General features: G+C 43.4%; 1 protein-coding gene across 1 annotated transcript; it reads left to right on the forward strand.

The window, feature by feature from the left end:
• Nucleotides 1-945: 945 nt before the first annotated feature.
• LOC146573592 (P2Y purinoceptor 1-like) lies at nt 946-3,297 on the forward strand. Its single transcript, XM_085275493.1, has one exon. It carries the CDS (start codon nt 1,150-1,152, stop codon nt 2,197-2,199), a length of 1,050 nt encoding a protein of 349 aa, XP_085131619.1. The 5' UTR covers nt 946-1,149; the 3' UTR covers nt 2,200-3,297.
• The last annotated feature ends 15,713 nt before the right edge of the window (nt 3,298-19,010 follow it).

The following is a 19,010-nucleotide window of genomic DNA, read 5'->3' on the forward strand; positions in this document are numbered from 1 at the left end:
ACACACACAATAACAAGAAGGTTCAGCAGTTCATGGCAAAACTTAGGCAACAGTGCAGATCACAGTGCTATAACTGCATGAAGGGCCTGAGCTCAAACTAGCTGGGGTCTGCGTGGCATTTCCATATTATGCATGTACCATGTGGGTTATCTCATGTACTGTGCCTTCCCACAGCACAAGACATACTTATTAGATTATTTAGGTATTCTAAATTGCTGTGAATTCGAATGTTGTCTCGTTTTATAGCGTTACCTGTTTCTGAGAACAACCATGTATGTATGTGTTGGGGTAAGCCACTAGGTGGCGACAAATAATCAGCATTACTAGTATAGTACTTCGACTTCCATTGTGTCATTGGTCTACTTCAATACGCACATGTAAATAGAACTGAAATAAGAACATATAAGAACCCAGTGTGTCATATATTATATCTTAGCCTGATTAAATCAAGTAGATTAACGATTGCTTATCTAGTTTGTGGCTTGCTGGCACCAGAGGTCAGAATAGAATGGCCAGACTGGTTCCACAGACAGTGTGACAAAGGATTATAGAGACTGTACATACAAAAAAGGGGAACTGGGACAGAGTAGAGACGCCTGGGGAAATTAATGTCATAAAGCAGAATGTCTATGTTGTGACATTCTGTACAACAGAACAGTTTTTTGATTAATCTTTTAATAAATCCATATTCTTTGATCTTTGAAAACGTTTCTGTAGCTTGTTTAAATATTATTTCATTTCATTTGTTTTTATGTGTTTCAGTTGGTTGGGCCACATACCATCGAAGTCATTTAAATATTATAAGGTACGGTGAGATAGCTAGCTGTATCCTTTAGTGTCGTTTTACACAGCAGTGAGCTGACTGCATCTGTGATGTCAAATGATTTAAAGCAATACATGATTTAATTTGTACTTTGTGCGTGTCTGTTTTTATTTTTACTTCCCCCCCCCCCATTCTTTACGTCATTATGAGTGTGCTACCATAGCTGGAAAAAAGTGGGCGGATACTTTTTTTAAATTGCATATTCACTTGTGGGTTTTGTTTTTTTTTCCACGATTAGCTTTCAGTGGAGGTCATTGCCCTGAGCGAGCCGATCACTGACTGCTGTGTTTTTGTAGGAGATTTTATATGACAAAGGTTTTACATCAATGCGAGAGATGTCTGTAAACAACACAAAAGGACCTTGTGAGGGCAACCTAATCAATCTAAATTTTACGCACAGCTTTTTGCCGCCCGTCTTTATCACCGTGTTCATTGTCGGGACGGTGTCCAATATCTGTGGACTGAGAAGCGTATGTGTGAGCTGGAAGAAAAACGGAAACATCAACATCTTCATGTTCAATCTCGGGGTGGCGGACCTGCTGTATCTGTTTACCCTGCCGTTCCTCGTCTACTATTACGCGCGTGAGAGTGACTGGCAGTTTGGCCAGCCTTTCTGCAAGGTGACGCGCTTCTGCTTCAACCTCAACCTTTATGGCAGCATCGGCTTCCTTACCTGCATAAGCATCTATAGGTACCTGGGCATTGTGCACCCGATGAAAGTGATGGGGAAAATCACCAGTCGCCACTCTCTGGCCATAAGCGCTCTGGTCTGGGTTTTGGTCATTATTCAAATTACTCCTGATATATTCTTTGACAAGAATGATGAAAAAAAACCAAACTCGTGTTTTGACACCACCTCAACCAACCTGACCAGATACTACCTGCCATACAGCATCAGCTGGACGGTCACCGGGTTTGTCCTGCCTTTGGTCATCATTTTGGGCTGTTATGGACACATCGTGGTGGTTCTGGGAAAGAACGCCAATGTCAACCCACTGCTGAAGCAGCGATGTTTGAAACTGGTCGTGATTCTGGTCATACTTTTCTCCGTCTGTTTCATTCCCTACCATATATTTCGAAATTTAAATCTCACTACCAGGATTTTGAAACAAGATGGGCTTTGTCACCACCTCTTCGACGACATCTACATTGCACACCAGGTCGGCAGATTCCTGGCTTGTCTAAACAGCGCGATAAACCCGCTGATTTATATAGTAGGAAATGATGATTTCCTGACTAAGTTTCAAGACTTCAGTAATCGGACCAGGATGTCTCTTGCCGGACTCAAAAGCGCAATTATTTACCGCAAACCCATAGAAGCGGACGTGGATTTACCCGCAGACATGTGCACCAGTTTCGACAAGAGGAGTGGATAGGGCGCAGAATCAGTTTACGCGAGTTGCTCGTCTATACATGTCACGCACCGCCAGCACTTCCACAGATCCGTGAACAAAGTACGTGACTGCGACTGATGATTGTGCTTAAGGGAGGACTGGCGAGGGGTAGGTCACTGAGGTGTCAGTGCACAGAAAAAGTCAAGTGTCCGGATGGTTCCCTGGATGTTACCGAAAAGACTTAAAGCTGAAGCTCCAGCTCATATACCTCTATTTTTGAACTGTTCCAAGTGTTAAGCATTGTAACAACTTATATATTTTTATTTTCTGCGTATTTAGTAAGCCTCAAATCTTTCTTCTGTACAGTGCAGCAGGAAGTATGCTGTTGACACTTATTTGTGTTATGTGCTACACTGCTTTGGACTGTTAGATGAAGCTTTGATATACTTCACCATGAGTTGTATTTTTCACCTCAACATGTAACCGACTCAGACTCAAACCATAAAAGGGATTTTAACAGCACTTGTTTTAAGAGTCTGGCACAGCCTAATTACTGCCGTTTGTTTAGAGAAAACGGACACAATACAGCAACAGCTATGTATGAAACTGGAGTGGACAGTCTGAAGTAGAAATACCACTAAAACTTTTCAAGTGCTCTCTTATTTCTTCTTCTTTTTTTCTTTAACCTAAATAAAAAAGTAATATCATCAAATGAATCCGCGTGTCACAAAGGTGAAATAATCTAATTATATCTCATACAGATGGGTAGCAAAGGCGATGCACATTATGCGGAACCCTCACGCGGTTCCATTGAAGTATGCGTGTCAAACATGCACCGTGGGAATAAAAGTTGCTGGGTTTCAGTCTGGTCCACTGTGTTGCTTTGCAAAATTTGAAAATCACAGCGAAGAATTAATAACGAATATACTGCCATCTCTGCTATGGGGAAACCACCATTACACAGGAATAAGAATACGGGCAAATATAGGCTACATGGGCTACAGTCAAGTATTTTTATACTGAAAAACGCGAAACTGTCTGGTTATTACATTTGCAAAGGTCTAACTTGTAGACCCCCCCCCCCCCCCCCAATTCTACAGACATAATAGCATTATTATTATTTTTATTTCGTTTTTAAAGACGCACTTTAAACACTAGTCCTCTGTTTTTCAAATGGTTGCTTTATTACAATCAGGATTTTGATCATCTTTACAATAAAAGAAAGTGTGACATGGTCTGGTTTTTGTTGGGTCCTTTCCTGGTTATTGTGATTATTGTGAGGTTATTGTATTACAAGTTTTTAGTTTACTTTTCATTGTTATTCTTGAGCTCTAGTTTTGATTTATTATTATGTTTCTAGGATTATTCTAGGACTATTCTAGTCTGGTGTTTTAGAAATATAATAATGGATTCTTTGTGTGTTAGTTGAACGTAGCCTCTCCTGTGCTTTTTCTATGTTTAATTAATTGTGCATGTCTTATCTTTAAATCTAGTTAGCAGGACTGTTTTAAGGTTTGGGGCCCAGATAAGAGAAAAAAAATCCCTTTTGGCCCGACCACTTTACTATTGCAAACCATGCCAGCCCTAAATCTGTAACACTTTGCAGACAAGGATCAATATTCTGTTTAAATAGATATTTTTATTTTATGCATGACTGATGAGATGTGTGCAAGTCATTTTTTACATTTTAATATTTTTATTGATAACATTACATTAAAAATATTTATTTATTCATTTATTTATTGTTTATTTATTTTACAGTGATTGGTACTTTACACAAAATATAACTATAAAATATAAATACAAATATATGTTAACTTTTTGGATGGAAGAGTATTTAAATTCTTATCTATAAAATGGTGAAAGTATTTTTTTTATAATATTAGGTATTGGAAAACATAACTTAAATAATCCTTTGGGTAATAATTAAACAAAGTATAGCCAAACAAAATAAGTTTAAATGTGATTTTGCAGCAGTCACAGGCAGTGTGCAAAACATATGCAGAGCAATGCACACTTGTCCAAAAATGCACTTTATGTGATGTTATAATGATAATGGATTATTAATTAAATTAATCAAATTAAAACATTAATAGTGCATGGGGAAAAAAGTCCCAAATGACATCCTGCAATTAGACATGTTTTGTTTTTTTTACTTAAAATAACTTACCTCATTCTTCACATATCAGTGGGGCTGGTTCAGTGTCAGGAGTGTGGGTGTGAGGATACAACAGCCTGAGCCAGAGGTTTGATCTGTTTGGCCTTGCAGCAGGTAGCAGATAAGTGATTTAGTACATTTAGTACAATTACGTGTTGGCTAAAATAACTCAAACACGTTATTTTTTGTTAGAAATTAAATATATTAGCTAATTAAGTCAAACAGTGTCTGTGGACTTTATTTGTTTCATTTCCCCCTGTCTCTTTTCTTTCTTTAAATACAGACTTCAATTTTAACTGAGCCATCCTAACGTCTTACTGCTCGGCATCAGGTAGGAGCAAGTGCACCTGGACCAAGCCAAACTGAAATAAAGAGGGTGGAGGCGAGGTCAGAGGCTGTTGATACAACAGAGCATGTTGTATCAACTAAATGGCAATGCTGAGCGCTTCTACAAACACTGGTGAAAAAACAGGTCGCTCAAAGGAGCCAGCATTAAACTTCAAAAAGTGACCCAAGTCTTCACTGTCTAAAAGCAATGTTTAATTAACAAACTGGACATTTGCTGATACTGGACCTGTCCTGGGTTTGTGCTCTTCAGAGTACGCACTTGGAGCACATGAGGTTGCCTGTTTGCAGTAAGCTCGCTTTCAGTCTTTGCTGGATTGTACTATTTGTACACTAACCACAATTGGTAACCCTGGATCTCCTGTTTGCAGTGCAGCTTTGCCTATTCATCTGTTTTGGCCAACGCTGTAGGAATGGTATTGAAGATGGTTGACATAAACATTGAGGCTACAGATCCAGTGTAGCTTCTTTCTTTAGGAAAAATATCTGTATCAATAAATTATTACTAACCTAATGCCAAATGGGATAGTAATTTAAAGTGAGTGAGGATATTGTCTGTATTTTCAGTTTTGATAATCACAGTGGTGATACACACCATCTCTGACTGGAGTTTTAGGTTTTGTCAGTCAGCTAGGACAAAGACAGCCTGGCTCTGCCGAGGATCTCTGAGAACGTGAAACGTATTATAAAAGAGCTCTTTCAAACATTATCAGATCATGCTGGACTCCATGTGTCAGGTTGAAGTCCATGAATCTTGAGTCATCTTGAGTGCTGTTGTCATCAAAGCATTAGAAGGAAATTGAGATGGGTTACAGGTACACTCTTTAGGCATACTATTTTTAAGCCATTTTAAAAAATAGTTTATTTATCGCACTGAGAAGGTCCAAGTTGGAGAAAGGGCCCAGCCAGGAACCTGTTTGCTGTGAGGTGACAGCACTAACCACTGCAACACCCTGACATTTTTAACATGTTCAGCTAAGAGTGTTCAAATTTGTATAATTTGGCAGGAAAGTTTGTATTAAACATAAATTACATTTATCCAGTGGTCTCAATGTATTTTTGATGTCCTTCAGTAAATACCTGTTTCTTTAATGCCTTTCACAAAAGCACCATACATTTCTTTCCAGATGTGGAGCAACTTGGCAGTAAGCCCAGCTGCTAGTTATGTCATGTGCACATTTTCAGGAAAGGGTGTGCTTACAGTGCGGCAAAAAAGTATTTAGTCAGCCACCGATTGTGCAAGTTCCCCCACCTAAAATGCAATGGCGTGTCCAGCGGGGTGGCCTGGGGGGGCACAGGCCACCCCCCAAACCAGACTGGCCACCCCAGGTGCCACCCCAAAGGCAAAACAATAAAATTCAATCAAATATCAAATGTCCGATTATGTTTTCACGGTGACGCTCAGATATCCGAGTGTAATTGAATGCAGCATCGCTTCTGCTATGCGCATCACGTTAGCAAAGGTAGGAGAGCCAAGCGCGAAAGACAACACTGCAGGAAACAATTTTTCGGTGAAAGAAAATGAGGACAGAATAAATGTCCCGGTAAGTAATATCAAGTTTGTTGAGTTTAGTAAACTTCGGTGAAATTAGAATACCAAGGAAAAAAATAACACTTAAAGAATTATTGCAGCTGTGGAATATTTCAGACAGTATGCTACTGAGGGCAGCTAACATAAGAGTTATGAGTTATAAGATATAATCTAAGTCGTAACATTGCTGTATGGAGCTGCAGATTTGGTTGCAGGTTAACATAGCTGGACTGGCCATCGGGCATACCGGGCATATCCCCAGTGACTTATTTTTTATTTTTTTTGTAATGGCATGAACAATGAGAGGTGGTGGATTGGCCAGATGCAGGTCGATGTGTAGAAATAACTCCGTTGTTTGGTGGTGGCTATGACGGGGCTTCCACAGAGGCAACAGGTGGATGAGGGAAGGGGAGGCAGGAGGAGAGCCCCGAAGCAGCCGCCAGTCCGAGTGTCAGGTGAACTGAACTTCAGGTAAGAAGTTATGACCTGCAGTCTATCTGGGTCAGATATAAACCAAGTTTAGGTGGAGTTTATTTTCATGTTGCTGACTTTTTACTGTCAGTTGCAATAACTCATACTGCGTTCTAGCCAGTTTGACGGAGTTTTTATACAGCTGGGTGGGTGCTATGATGTTACTGATAGTGAACTTTATTTTATTCATAAGGTTAGTAGAGTTGCCAACGGCTCCTTAAAAATGGAATGGTCCCTCATTCAGAGAAAATATTACGCGTTTCATATTGAGCTGAGAAGAGACGCAGTTTGTCCCGGACTTTAGCTAGAATGGAAAAAAGACACAAAGCTGGATTTATTCTGTCTTTATGCTGCACAGCTGCCTCTTCTTCTCTCATTCTCTCCCCCTCCCTCTCCTGTTGCTACTTCAATCATGAAACTGATCAATGATCAGCTGATCGGCTTTTCTCTCTTGTTTGTTTATCGCCCACTTTGCGCCAGAAAGAGGAAACCAGCGGATGTCGCGCTAAACAACAGCAGCACGTTTAAGCTTGATCAGCTGTTGTTAGAATGTATTTAATATTAATTTCTAGTATCAGCTGATGTTTGCTGGAGCCACAGCTGTAAAGCTGCTGGTCATGATATCGGTTTAGATATGTGGTGAGAGGGAAACATGAAGATGAAACCAGGAGATGTCCTTACTGAACCATCAGAGCTGAACAGGTGATGGAGAAACAGGTTTACCTTTTAGGTGACATGAATGAGTTGAAGTTATCAACTGTTTCTGAGAGATAAATAACACCAGGATCCTTTTTTATGTAGCTGACAGCTGGTAACTGTGCAGGGGCGGGTCTAGCAAAGTTTTGCCAGGGGGCCAGGTAGGGCATTAACAGGGAAAGGTGGGCACAAAGAAATACTTTTCTTTCTTATTCTCATTTAAAATACCTAGTTTTTATTAAATAATTATCTAAATCTTACAACCAAAGTTTTTATCTGACGTAAAATGTATAGAAATCATACATATACCAACAAGACTGTACATCACTGTCACAACAGCATTTGTTTTCATTCAAAGGCTTTATGGCTTTAATACCTGGTGGGTCGGTCTGTAGTAAAAATGCCCAATTTTTTTGTCCCAGTCCAGCCCTGCAGGTTAATACTGGCAGTGTCACCATGCCAGCTGACTGTATTTTATCATCAGCCAGTGTTGTTCTTCATACATCAATATTACCAAAGTTTACCATAAGGCAGCATAGAAAGTATTTACTTGCTTTCAGGTTTTATTCAAATGTTAGTCTTTTCAGTTGTTTCCCCACTTTTTTCCTGTTTCAAAATCAAACACCAGTTTGTGAGAAGATTATCTTCTTTTTTTAACAGGCAGATAAAGTTTTGCATTGGCATTGGCTAATTTGTCAATTGTTTGTTACAAATGTTCGTATTTTAATTTTCAAAAATGTTTTTGCCCAAAACATATGTGCACTATATGTCAGTAAAAATACTATGCAAATATTGATGTCCTTGAATGCTGAGTAAGCACTGACAAAGCACTGATTGTATCTCTTGTACTTTATCAACGCAGTATCTAAAAACTTTGCACCGTAGTGGTTAAAATCTCATTCTAATAAGAGTTAAAAGTGCATTTGGTTATTAGGTTTATAGGATTATTGAATTATGGTTAAGGGTTGGTAGAATTATTTTTTTTTAAACATTATCTGCCAATTAAATCTGCCACCCTTCTCCAAATCTGTGCCCCTACCTGGCCCCCCCAACAAAAATTTTCTAGACACGCCACTGCTAAAATGATGACAGAGGTCAGTAATTTGCACCAGAGGTACACTTCAACTGTGAGAGACAGAATGTGAAAAAAAAAAATCCATGAATCCACATGTTAGGATTTGTAAAGAATTTATTCGTAAATCAGGGTGGAAAATAAGTATTTGGTCAATAACAAAAATACAACTCAATACTTTGTAACATAACCTTTGTTGGCAATAACAGAGGTCAAACGTTTACTATAGGTCTTTACCAGGTTTGCACACACAGTAGCTGGTATTTTGGCCCATTCCTCATTTTGGATCATTGTCATGTTGGAAGACCCAGCCTCGTTTCATCTTCAAAGTTCTCACTGATGGAAGGAGGTTTTGGCTCAAAATCTCACGATACATGGCCCCATTCATTCTGTCCTTAACACGGATCAGTCGTCCTGTCCCCTTGGCAGAAAAACAGCCCCATAGCATGATGTTTCCACCCCCATGCTTCACAGTAGGTATGGTGTTCTTGGGATGCAACTCAGTATTCTTCTTCCTCCAAACACGACGAGTTGAGTTTATACCAAAAAGTTCTACTTTGGTTTCATCTGACCACATGACATTCTCCCAATCCTCTGCTGTATCATCCATGTGCTCTCTGGCAAACTTCAGATGGGCCTGGACATGCACTGGCTTCAGCAGCGGAACACGTCTGGCACTGCGGGATTTGATTCCCTGCCGTTGTAGTGTGTTACTGATGGTGACCTTTGTTACTTTGGTCCCAGCTCTCTGCTGGTCATTCACCAGGTCCCCCCGTGTGGTTCTGGGATCTTTGCTCACCGTTCTCATGATCATTTTGACCCCACGGGATGAGATCTTGCGTGGAGCCCCAGATCGAGGGAGATTATCAGTGGTCTTGTATGTCTTCCATTTTCTGATGATTGCTCCCACAGTTGATTTTTTCACACCAAGCTGCTTGCCTATTGTAGATTCACTCTTCCCAGTCTGGTGCAGGTCTACAGTACTTTTCCTGGTGTCCTTCGAAAGCTCTTTGGTCTTGGCCATGGCGGAGTTTGGAGTCTGACTGTTTGAGGCTGTGGACAGGTGTCTTTTATACAGATGATGAGTTCAAACAGGTGCCATTCATACAGGTAACGAGTGGGGGACAGAAAAGCTTCTTACAGAAGACGTTTCAGGTCTGTGAGAGCCAGAGATTTTCCTTGTTTGAGGTGACCAAATACTTATTTTCCACCCTAATTTACGAATAAATTCTTTACAAATCCTACCATGTGAATTCATGGATTTTTTTTTTCACATTCTGTCTCTCACAGTTGAAGTGTACCTCTGGTGCAAATTACTGACCTCTGTCATCATTTTAAGTGGGGGAACTTGCACAATCGGTGGCTGACTAAATACTTTTTTGCCCCACTGTATGTAGCCTATAACAGCTCGGTCACGTAATTTCATAGTAACAGCACATTCCTTGCCTGTATAACATTTGCATGGTTTTCAATGCAAAAGCTCAGTAGAATAAAAAACACACATTTATAGCTTATCGTAAGAGAGTCTAAGGAACAAAAAGAAAAACAAAACAAAAGAAAAACAAGTTGCGAAGAAATGAATTAACAAGGTCTGACAGTAAGCATTACATCTGCTGATGTCATCTATTGTTAAGTATTCTCTGGAACTGCGACGTTAATGGGGTCTAACTTCCTATCTTAAGCAGCACAATAACATAGGAAGTTAAGGGCAAGGAACATGGGTCTGGCTTTCGTATAAGAATTTCACTAAATGACTTATCAGATCTGTGACCCATACTCGCATAGCAGCCAGTATGTACGTACCAGGCTTGTTAGACTAACCACTTGAGCTTTGGCTGCTATCACACCAGGACTGTTTTATAAACAGGAACATAACACAATGAGGATTTATATTTTCCCAGTATAACATTTTCCTGGTGGACTGAAGTGTACACAGAAGACACAAGTGCCTTGAGATATTTGACTAAAGTTGAAACAAGAATTGTGAACTGCTTCTTGATTCTGCAAAAACAACATGCACAACTTCCTTTCCCACCAGAATATTTTGTAAAACACATCTCTGTAGGAAGTAATATATTGTCTGCTTTATGGCAATAAATCGCTGTAGTATGGAGGATCTTTTTCCTTTGAGGTTACAAATCATCATGATTCTCCCATCTCAAGCATATATTTGAATGGATCTCCCCACTCTGAATCTGAAACTGAATATTATGATGTGGAAAGAAACCAAGAGACAAAAATTCCTCTTTCTGAATGTGTACTTTATGTTCTTTTGGTGTTTGAGAAGGATCCAAACAAACGAATGTTATTACAACAGATAAATATTACCATCTGGCAGATTTTTCCTGGGACATCATTTCTAATTCTGTAAGCAGAGTCTGGTAACAAAAACAGAAACCAGCCTGATGGATGTGTAGGAGAAGTTAGAGGTAGCAACAACATGATACAGCTGCAGCCAGAGACCACATGCCACAGGAACACGTTCAGTGAGAGACTACGATTACCATAAAGCACCACTGAACGACACAGGAAATCATTCCTCCCTGTGGCCATCTCCCTGTACAACTCCTCCATCTAATGCACTGTAAACACGGCAATAGCTACATCTTTTTGCAAACGCTCCTTTCTACTTGGTAATGTTGCTGTCTATTTTTCTTGATATTTATTTATAATTATATCTGTCAACCCTGGATATTTATTATTTGGTAATTTGTTTTTGTTTTTGTTTCTCTTTTTCTTAATGTTACTGTACTGAAGCAACTGTAACCCACATAATTTCCCTAGGGATTAATAAAGTATTCTTATTCTGATAGCAAATAAATTTGTCATGCAAATATTTTGGAAAATTAGAAATGGTCCACTTGTGACCTCGTTATATTGCTGCTTCACATTTTTGGTATATTTTTGGAACTTAAAATTCTTCCAGATTCAGACTATTTGTCATTTCTAAAAAGAAATCAGCTCAGATGGGTTCAACCCTTGCGATCCAGATTTGGATAAGGGTGTAAGAAAATGTATGGTTATGTATAAAGCATACTGTCAGGGTTCCTGGGTCGGTGACCCAGTGTTTTCAGTTCACACTCACTGTTTATCTACTGCCTGTTCCACTTCCTGTTTTATTGTGTTAGCCTTGGTCTGTGTGTATTATGTTCAATCCTCTTCCCATTATCATTAGTTCATTATGTTCAGCTGTGTACTCACCGGTCCCTCATTATCATCATTATCACCAGTCTGTGTATTTAAGCCCTCTGTTCTACTTCTCAGTGTCGGGTCATTGATGATGTTGTTTCTGTCGTGTGGTCCGTCCAGTCAGTCAGTTAGCCAGCCAGTCTACCAGTCTACCAGTCCGCTAAGTCCAGCCAGCCAGCCATCCATCCTATCATCTGTTGTCTACATATTCAATAAACCTCGTTCTGCACCACGAGTCCTGCATGTGGGTCATCCCTTCCTCGCCTCCGCACACGAGCCCTGACAGAATGACCCGACCCGTGCCAAGAAGACACGCTTTTGACCCAGCGGACTCGGACCTCTACGAGCGGCAGGAGGTAGCGCTCTCCTTGTGGGCTGAAAAACTCAAGGAGAGACAGCGGCTCTTCGCGGAGCGAGAGCACGTCTTCGAGGGCACTCGCTTGGCTCTGGGCGGGCCTCGGAGACGCCGCGTTCCCCCACCTGCTGCCTCACCTGCACCGGAGCATCTGCCGCGGAGAGTGGACGTTTCACGCCGCGCTTCGGCCGCTCCCTCTCTCGCCACTCCGCTCCACGCTCACACATCACCTGCCTCATTCACCGGACCTTCAACCTCGCCACGGCACAGCGGCTCCGTCTTCCACCTCGGCTCAACAGAGACTCCCGTGCCAGAGGCTCGGACGTGTACCCCGCCCGTTTCCTCCTCCCGGAGAAATCGGCGCACACGCCGCCATAAAACAGACCACTTTCAGCCACTCCCGATGGTGAGCTCCAGTGACTGTTTTTCGCACTCACCATCTGATTATTCACTCAAAACGCACAATAATCCCATCTCTGATTCGTGGGATGTTTCCCTCCTGGAAGATTCTGTGGACTGGGAAGATTTGTTCTGCTCTGCTCTCCCAAAGACTGTAAATAGTGGTGGCAGGAAAACCAGAACAATCCCCAATAAACCTGCTAACATCACACACCCAGTCATTATCTCCACTCCCGTCAGTCAGTCTACCCCCACGCCAGTGCCAGCTCCCAGGAGGAGGGCAGCTGCGACCCAGTCTACCGCCACACCCGCTTCGGTTTCTCGAGTGGGGGTGACTGGTGTCCAGCCACCTCCCGTGCCTGTCCCAGCACCTAGGCTGAGGACGGCCAGGATCCAGCCTGACCCCCCTAGAGACTCAGCTGAGGCTCTCCAGCCAGTGCCCTCACGCTCTGGAGGCACGGAAGAGCTAATCAGTCCACCACTTCATCCACCTCCTGACCCAGCCTTTCACGCACTAGCTTTATCCCTGGTTAGGCTGGCTGAAGTGTCCCCTGCTCAGGCACCGGCCTTACTAGCTCAGGCTGTAGCTTTATCTCCCTCATTAGCTCAGTCTGTAGCCCAGCCATTAGCCACACCAACCTCAGCTCCGTCGTCAGCCTCACCTGCTGTTCAGCTTCCAGCCCCGTCAGTTCACTCACCTGCTCTCCAGTCCGCTCCTGTCCAGTCACCCGTAGCTCAGTCTCCTGTCCAGTCACCCGTAGCTCAGTCTCCTCCTGTCCAGTCACCAGTAGCCCAGTCTCCTCCTGTCCAGTCACCAGTAGCCCAGTCGCCTCCTGTCCAGTCACCAGTAGCCCAGTCGCCTCCTGTCCAGTCACCAGTAGTCCAGTCGCCCGTCCACCAACCTGTTCAGTACCCAGAGCCTGCTGTGAGCTACCCTGCTGCCCAGCCAGGGGTTTCCGCACCCGCTGGCCCGGCCGCTCCTCAGCCAGGGGTTTCCGCACCCGCTGGCCCGGCCGCTCCTCAGCCAGGGGTTTCCGCACCCGCTGGCCCTGTCCTGTGTGTGCCAGGGGCTCCAGTGCCCACTGGTTCTGAGACCGTTTCCGCTGGAGGGCCCGAGGAGCCCGTCCGGCAACCTTCCTCGTCAGCTGGGGGTTCAGGAGAACCGCACCAGCCTCATGCCTCGTCAGCTGGAGGGCCCGAGGAGCCCGTCCGGCCACCTTCCTCGTCAGCTGGGGGTTCAGGAGAACCGCACCAGCCTCATGCCTCGTCGGCTGGAGGGCCCGAGGAGCCCGTCCGGCAACCTTCCTCGTCAGCTGGGGGTTCAGGAGAACCGCACCAGCCTCATGCCTCGTCGGCTGGAGGGCCCGAGGAGCCCGTCCGGCAACCTTCCTCGTCAGCTGGGGGTTCAGGAGAACCGCACCAGCCTCATGCCTTGTCGGCTGGAGGGCCCGAGGAGCCCGTCCGGCAACCTTCTTCGTCAACTGGGGGTTCAGGGGAACCGCACCAGCCTCATGCCTCGCTGTCACCTAGCTCTGCTTCTGCCTCGCCTGGCCCGGCCTCGGACCCTGCCTCTGCCTCGTCTGGCCCGGCCTCGGACCCTGCCTCTGCCTCGTCTGGCCCGGCCTCGGAGCCTTCGTCCTCGTCTGGCCCGGCCTCGGAGCCTTCGTCCTCGTCTGGCCCGGCCTCGACTTTGGCTTTTATTTCGCCTGCTGCAGCTCCGGCCTGTGCTTCGCCTGATCCTGCCTCGTCTGGTCCTGTGCCCACCGGGCCATGGCCAGCACGCCTAAAACTGGAGAGCCGCCGCTGCCTTCCGCGCGGCCGGCCCCCGGACCGCCTTCGCCTGAGTGGCCGCCGTTGCCTTCCGCACGGCTGGCCTCCGGACCGCCTTCGCCTGGGTGGCCGCCGTTGCCTTCCGCACTGCCGGCCTCCCGAACTGTGTCCACGTCACCGCCGTTGCCTTCCGCACGGCCGGCCTCCGGACCGCCTTCGCCTTCGCCTGACTGGCCACCGTTGCCTTCCGCACTGCCGGCCTCCCGAACTGTGTCCACGTCACCGCCGTTGCCTTCCGCACGGTCGGTCCACCGGAACAGTCTCGCCTCGGGCCACGTGGCCGCCCACCCGAACTGTCTCTGTGTGGCCTCCGTCCCTCCGTCCTGGGCCCCCTCCGCCCTGTTCTGGTTCTTTTTCGTTTGGCCGTCGGGTGCCAGCCTTTGAAGGAGGGGGTCCTGTCAGGGTTCCTGGGTCGGTGACCCAGTGTTTTCAGTTCACACTCACTGTTTATCTACTGCCTGTTCCACTTCCTGTTTTATTGTGTTAGCCTTGGTCTGTGTGTATTATGTTCAATCCTCTTCCCATTATCATTAGTTCATTATGTTCAGCTGTGTACTCACCGGTCCCTCATTATCATCATTATCACCAGTCTGTGTATTTAAGCCCTCTGTTCTACTTCTCAGTGTCGGGTCATTGATGATGTTGTTTCTGTCGTGTGTTCCGTCCAGTCAGTCAGTTAGCCAGCCAGTCTACCAGTCCGCTAAGTCCAGCCAGCCAGCCATCCATCCTATCATCTGTTGTCTACATATTCAATAAACCTCGTTCTGCACCACGAGTCCTGCATGTGGGTCATCCCTTCCTCGCCTCCGCACACGAGCCCTGACACATACTCAATACATTTGAATATGAATTTGTTTGATGTACACTTAAAACAGTAAAGACGACACATTGATGAGCTTGTATTAGTGTTAATCATCTCTACTTCTAACTTTCACATATGGTCTGTTTAACAGAAAGTTAAATAGACCAAAGTGAAGTCCTGACTCTTTGTGAGAGAGGGCAGCTGGTTCTGCTATGATCTAGTCTGACTTTTTAGTTAGATTACGTAAATGAATAAATTCACTGTAATTGTATAGCTAATGAGCTAATAATCAAATCAGGATATGTGGGGCATGGTTTTGTATAATATCATTAACTGTTGCTGTCTCTGTGGTAACAAGCAACTGCCATCAGATTAAATTTTAATGAATTATTGTGAATTTTTTATTCTTGTATGTTTAACAAGTTTAAAATGTCTTCGTTTTTTTTTTAATCATTACTTCTTGTTATATTATATTCAGTTATAAATATAATAAAAATTTAATTTATTGTCATTATAGTCTCTGTGAATTCATTTTTATTAGTAGTAGTACAGTTTTTAATTTCACCTCCTCACTACGTACGACTCTGGATACTGTAGCTCCTGTGAAAACTAAGGTCTCTAATCAGAAGTACCTGACTCCGTGGTATAATTCTCAAACACGTAGCCTAAAGCAGATGACTCGTAATCTGGAGAGGAAATGGCGTGTCACAAATTTAGAGGATCATCATTTAGCCTGGAGAAATAGTTTGCTGCTTTATAAGAAAGCCCTCCGCAAAGCCAGAACATCTTACTATTCATCACTGGTTGAAGAAAATAAGAACAACCCCAGGTTTCTCTTCAGCACTGTAGCCAGGCTGACAAACAGTCAGAGCTCTTTTGAGCCAACCATCCCTTTAACGTCAACTAGTAATGACTTCATGAACTTCTTCACAAATAAAATTTTTATCATTAGAGGAAAAATTACCAGTAATCATCCCACAGATGTAATATTATCTACAGCTACTCTTAGTACCATTGATGTTAAGTTAGACTCTTTTTCTCCAATTGATCTTTCTGAGTTAACTTCAATAATTACTTCCTCCAAACCATCAACATGTCTTTTAGACCCCATTCCTACAAAACTGCTCAAAGAAGTCCTGCCATTAATTAATTCTTCGATCTTAAATATGATCAACCTATCTCTAATAATCAGCTATGTACCACAGGCCTTCAAGCTGGCTGTAGTTAAACCTTTACTCAAAAAGCATCTCTAGACCCAGCAGTCTTAGCTAATTATAGGCCAATCTCCAACCTTCCTTTCATATCAAGCATCCTTGAAAGAGTAGTTGTCAAACAGCTAACAGATCATCTGCAGAGGAATGGCTTATTTGAAGAGTTTCAGTCAGGTTTCAGAGCTCATCACAGCACAGAAACAGCTTTAGTGAAGGTTACAAATGATCTTCTTATGGGCTCTGACAGTGGACTCATCTCTGTGCTTGTCCTGCTAGACCTTAGTGCAGCGTTCGATACTGTCGACCATAATATCCTATTAGAGCGATTAGAACATGCTGTAGGTATTACAGGTACTGTGCTACAGTGGTTTGCATCATATCTATCTAATAGACTCCAATTTGTGCATGTAAATGGAGAGTCCTCTTCACACACTGAGGTTAATTATGGAGTTCCACAGGGTTCAGTGCTAGGACCAATTCTGTTTACATTATACATGCTTCCCTTAGGCAGCATCATTAGAAGACATAGCATCCATTTTCACTGCTATGCTGATGACACCCAGCTCTATCTGTCCATGAAGCCAGATAACACACACCAATTAGTTAAACTGCAGGAATGTCTTAAAGACATAAAGACCTCGATGGCCGCTAACTTTCTGCTTCTTAATTCAGATAAAACTGAGATTATTGTACTCGGCCCTGAAAATCTTAGAAATATGGTATCTAACCAGATTCCTACTCTGGATGGCATTACCTTGGCCTCCAGTAACACTGTGAGGAACCTTGGAGTCATTTTTGACCAGTCAAGTCAAGTCAAGTCAAGTTTATTTATAGAGCACATTTAAAAACAACCAAGGCTGACCAAAGTGCTGTACAGTAAATACAGATAAAAATACAATAGAACACAATTTCGTAAAACACCTCGCTGATCAAATAAAAAATAAATAAACAAATAAATTTAACCTTTCTAAAAGCCAATGAAAAGAGGTGAGTTTTAAGAGCAGTTTTAAAAGTTTCTAGGCTTTTGGAGAATCTGACGTGAGGAGGTAAACTGTTCCACAGTCTGGGTGCAGCCACAGCAAACGCCCTCTCTCCCTTTGTCTTTAATTTATACCTGGGAACATCTAAAAGCATCAGATCGGCTGACCTCAAAGATCTCCTGGGGCGATAAGTACTAAGGAGTTCTGACAGGTAAGAAGGTGCAGTGCCATTTAAAACCTTAAAAGCCAGCAGTAAGATTTTAAAATCAATCCTAAAAGCAACTGGGAGCCAGTGGAGAGAGCAGAGAACCGGAGTGATGTGGTCTCTTTTTTTTGAACCGGTCAACAGGCGAGCGGCAGCGTTCTGCACCAGTTGAAGGCGATGTAGACAGGAACAATCTAGGCCAGCATAGAGGGAATTACAGTAGTCCAGCCGTGAAGTAATAAAAGCATGGACCACTCTTTCTAGATCGTTCCTGCAAAGGTAAGACTTGACTTTGGCTAAAATCCGTAAATGATAAAAAGATCCAGAGCTGATTTGTTTATCAAGTTTAAAAGCATTGTCAAAAATAACTCCAAGACTCTTAATGGAAGAAGTGCAATCGGAGGTTAGGGGTCCCAAAAAGTCAAGAGAGAAGTTGGGATCTTTAGGAAGCCCAAACACAATGACTTCAGTTTTGCTTTCATTAAGGTGTAAGAAGTTAAGAGTCATCCAAGTCTTAATGTCAGACAAGCAGGAGAGTAGCGGCTGCAAAGAAACATTGCAGTTCAACCTCAGAGGGAGGTAGATCTGAATATCATCGGCAAAGATGTGGAAGGACACATTATGTTTACGGAGCACATCGCCCAGAGGGAGCAAGTACAGAATAAACAACAGGGGGCCTAGTATGGACCCCTGAGGTACGCCACAGGTTAAAGGAGCTCTGGGAGATGACAGTTCACCAAGGTGAACAGAAAAACTCCTATTATTCAAATAGGACTGGAAAAACTTTAAGACGGTGCCCTTTAAACCGACACAATGTTGAAGGCGGGCTAGCAGTATGTTGTGATCTACAGTGTCGAAGGCTGCTGTCAGGTCCAAGGTTACTAAGACAGCAGCACAAGAGTCAACAGTTAAAAGCAAATCATTAAAAACTCTCAGTAGGGCGGTTTCTGTGCTATGCCGAGCTCTAAAACCAGACTGGAACTTCTCATAGAGATTGTTGTTGTCAAGAAATAGCTGGAGCTGCGTGAGGGCGGCTCGTTCCAGTACTTTGGACAGAAAAGGGAGGTTGGAAATGGGCCTATAGTTAGAGAGTAGGGATGGATCTAGATTAGGCTTTTTAAGGAGAGGTTGAACAACAGCGTGCTTGAAGGGTCACCAGGACATGTCCTTCAACGCACATATTAAACAAATATGTAAGACTGCGTTCTTCCATTTGCGCAACATCTCTAAAATTAGAACTATCCTGTCTCAGAGTGACGCTGAAAAACTAGTTCATGCATTTATTACTTCCAGGCTGGACGACTGTAATTCATTATTATCAGGATGTCCAAAAAACTCCCTGAAAAGCCTTCAGCTAATCCAAAATGCTGCAGCAAGAGTCCTGACAGAGACTAGAATGAGAGAGCATATTTCTCCTGTTTTGGCTTCCCTTCATTGGCTTCCTGTTAAATCCAGAATTGAATTCAAAATCCTGCTCCTCACATACAAGGTCTTAAATAATCAGGCCCCATCTGATCTTAATGACCTTGTAGTACCATATCACCCTATTAGAGCACTTCGCTCTCGCTCTGCAGGCCTACTTGTTGTTCCTAGAGTATTTAAAAGTAGA

The sequence above is a fragment of the Mchenga conophoros genome, linkage group LG5 (genome assembly GCF_057382185.1).
Source record: "Mchenga conophoros isolate Kocher_MC1m ecotype Shallow Benthic linkage group LG5, M_conophoros_male_GT1.1, whole genome shotgun sequence".
NCBI lineage: Eukaryota > Metazoa > Chordata > Actinopteri > Cichliformes > Cichlidae > Mchenga > Mchenga conophoros.

What these genes read in the sequence shown, in the direction of transcription:
- LOC146573592 (XM_085275493.1), top strand. Translation starts at nt 1,150, where the DNA reads ATGCGAGAGATGTCTGTAAACAACACAAAAGGACCTTGTGAGGGCAAC.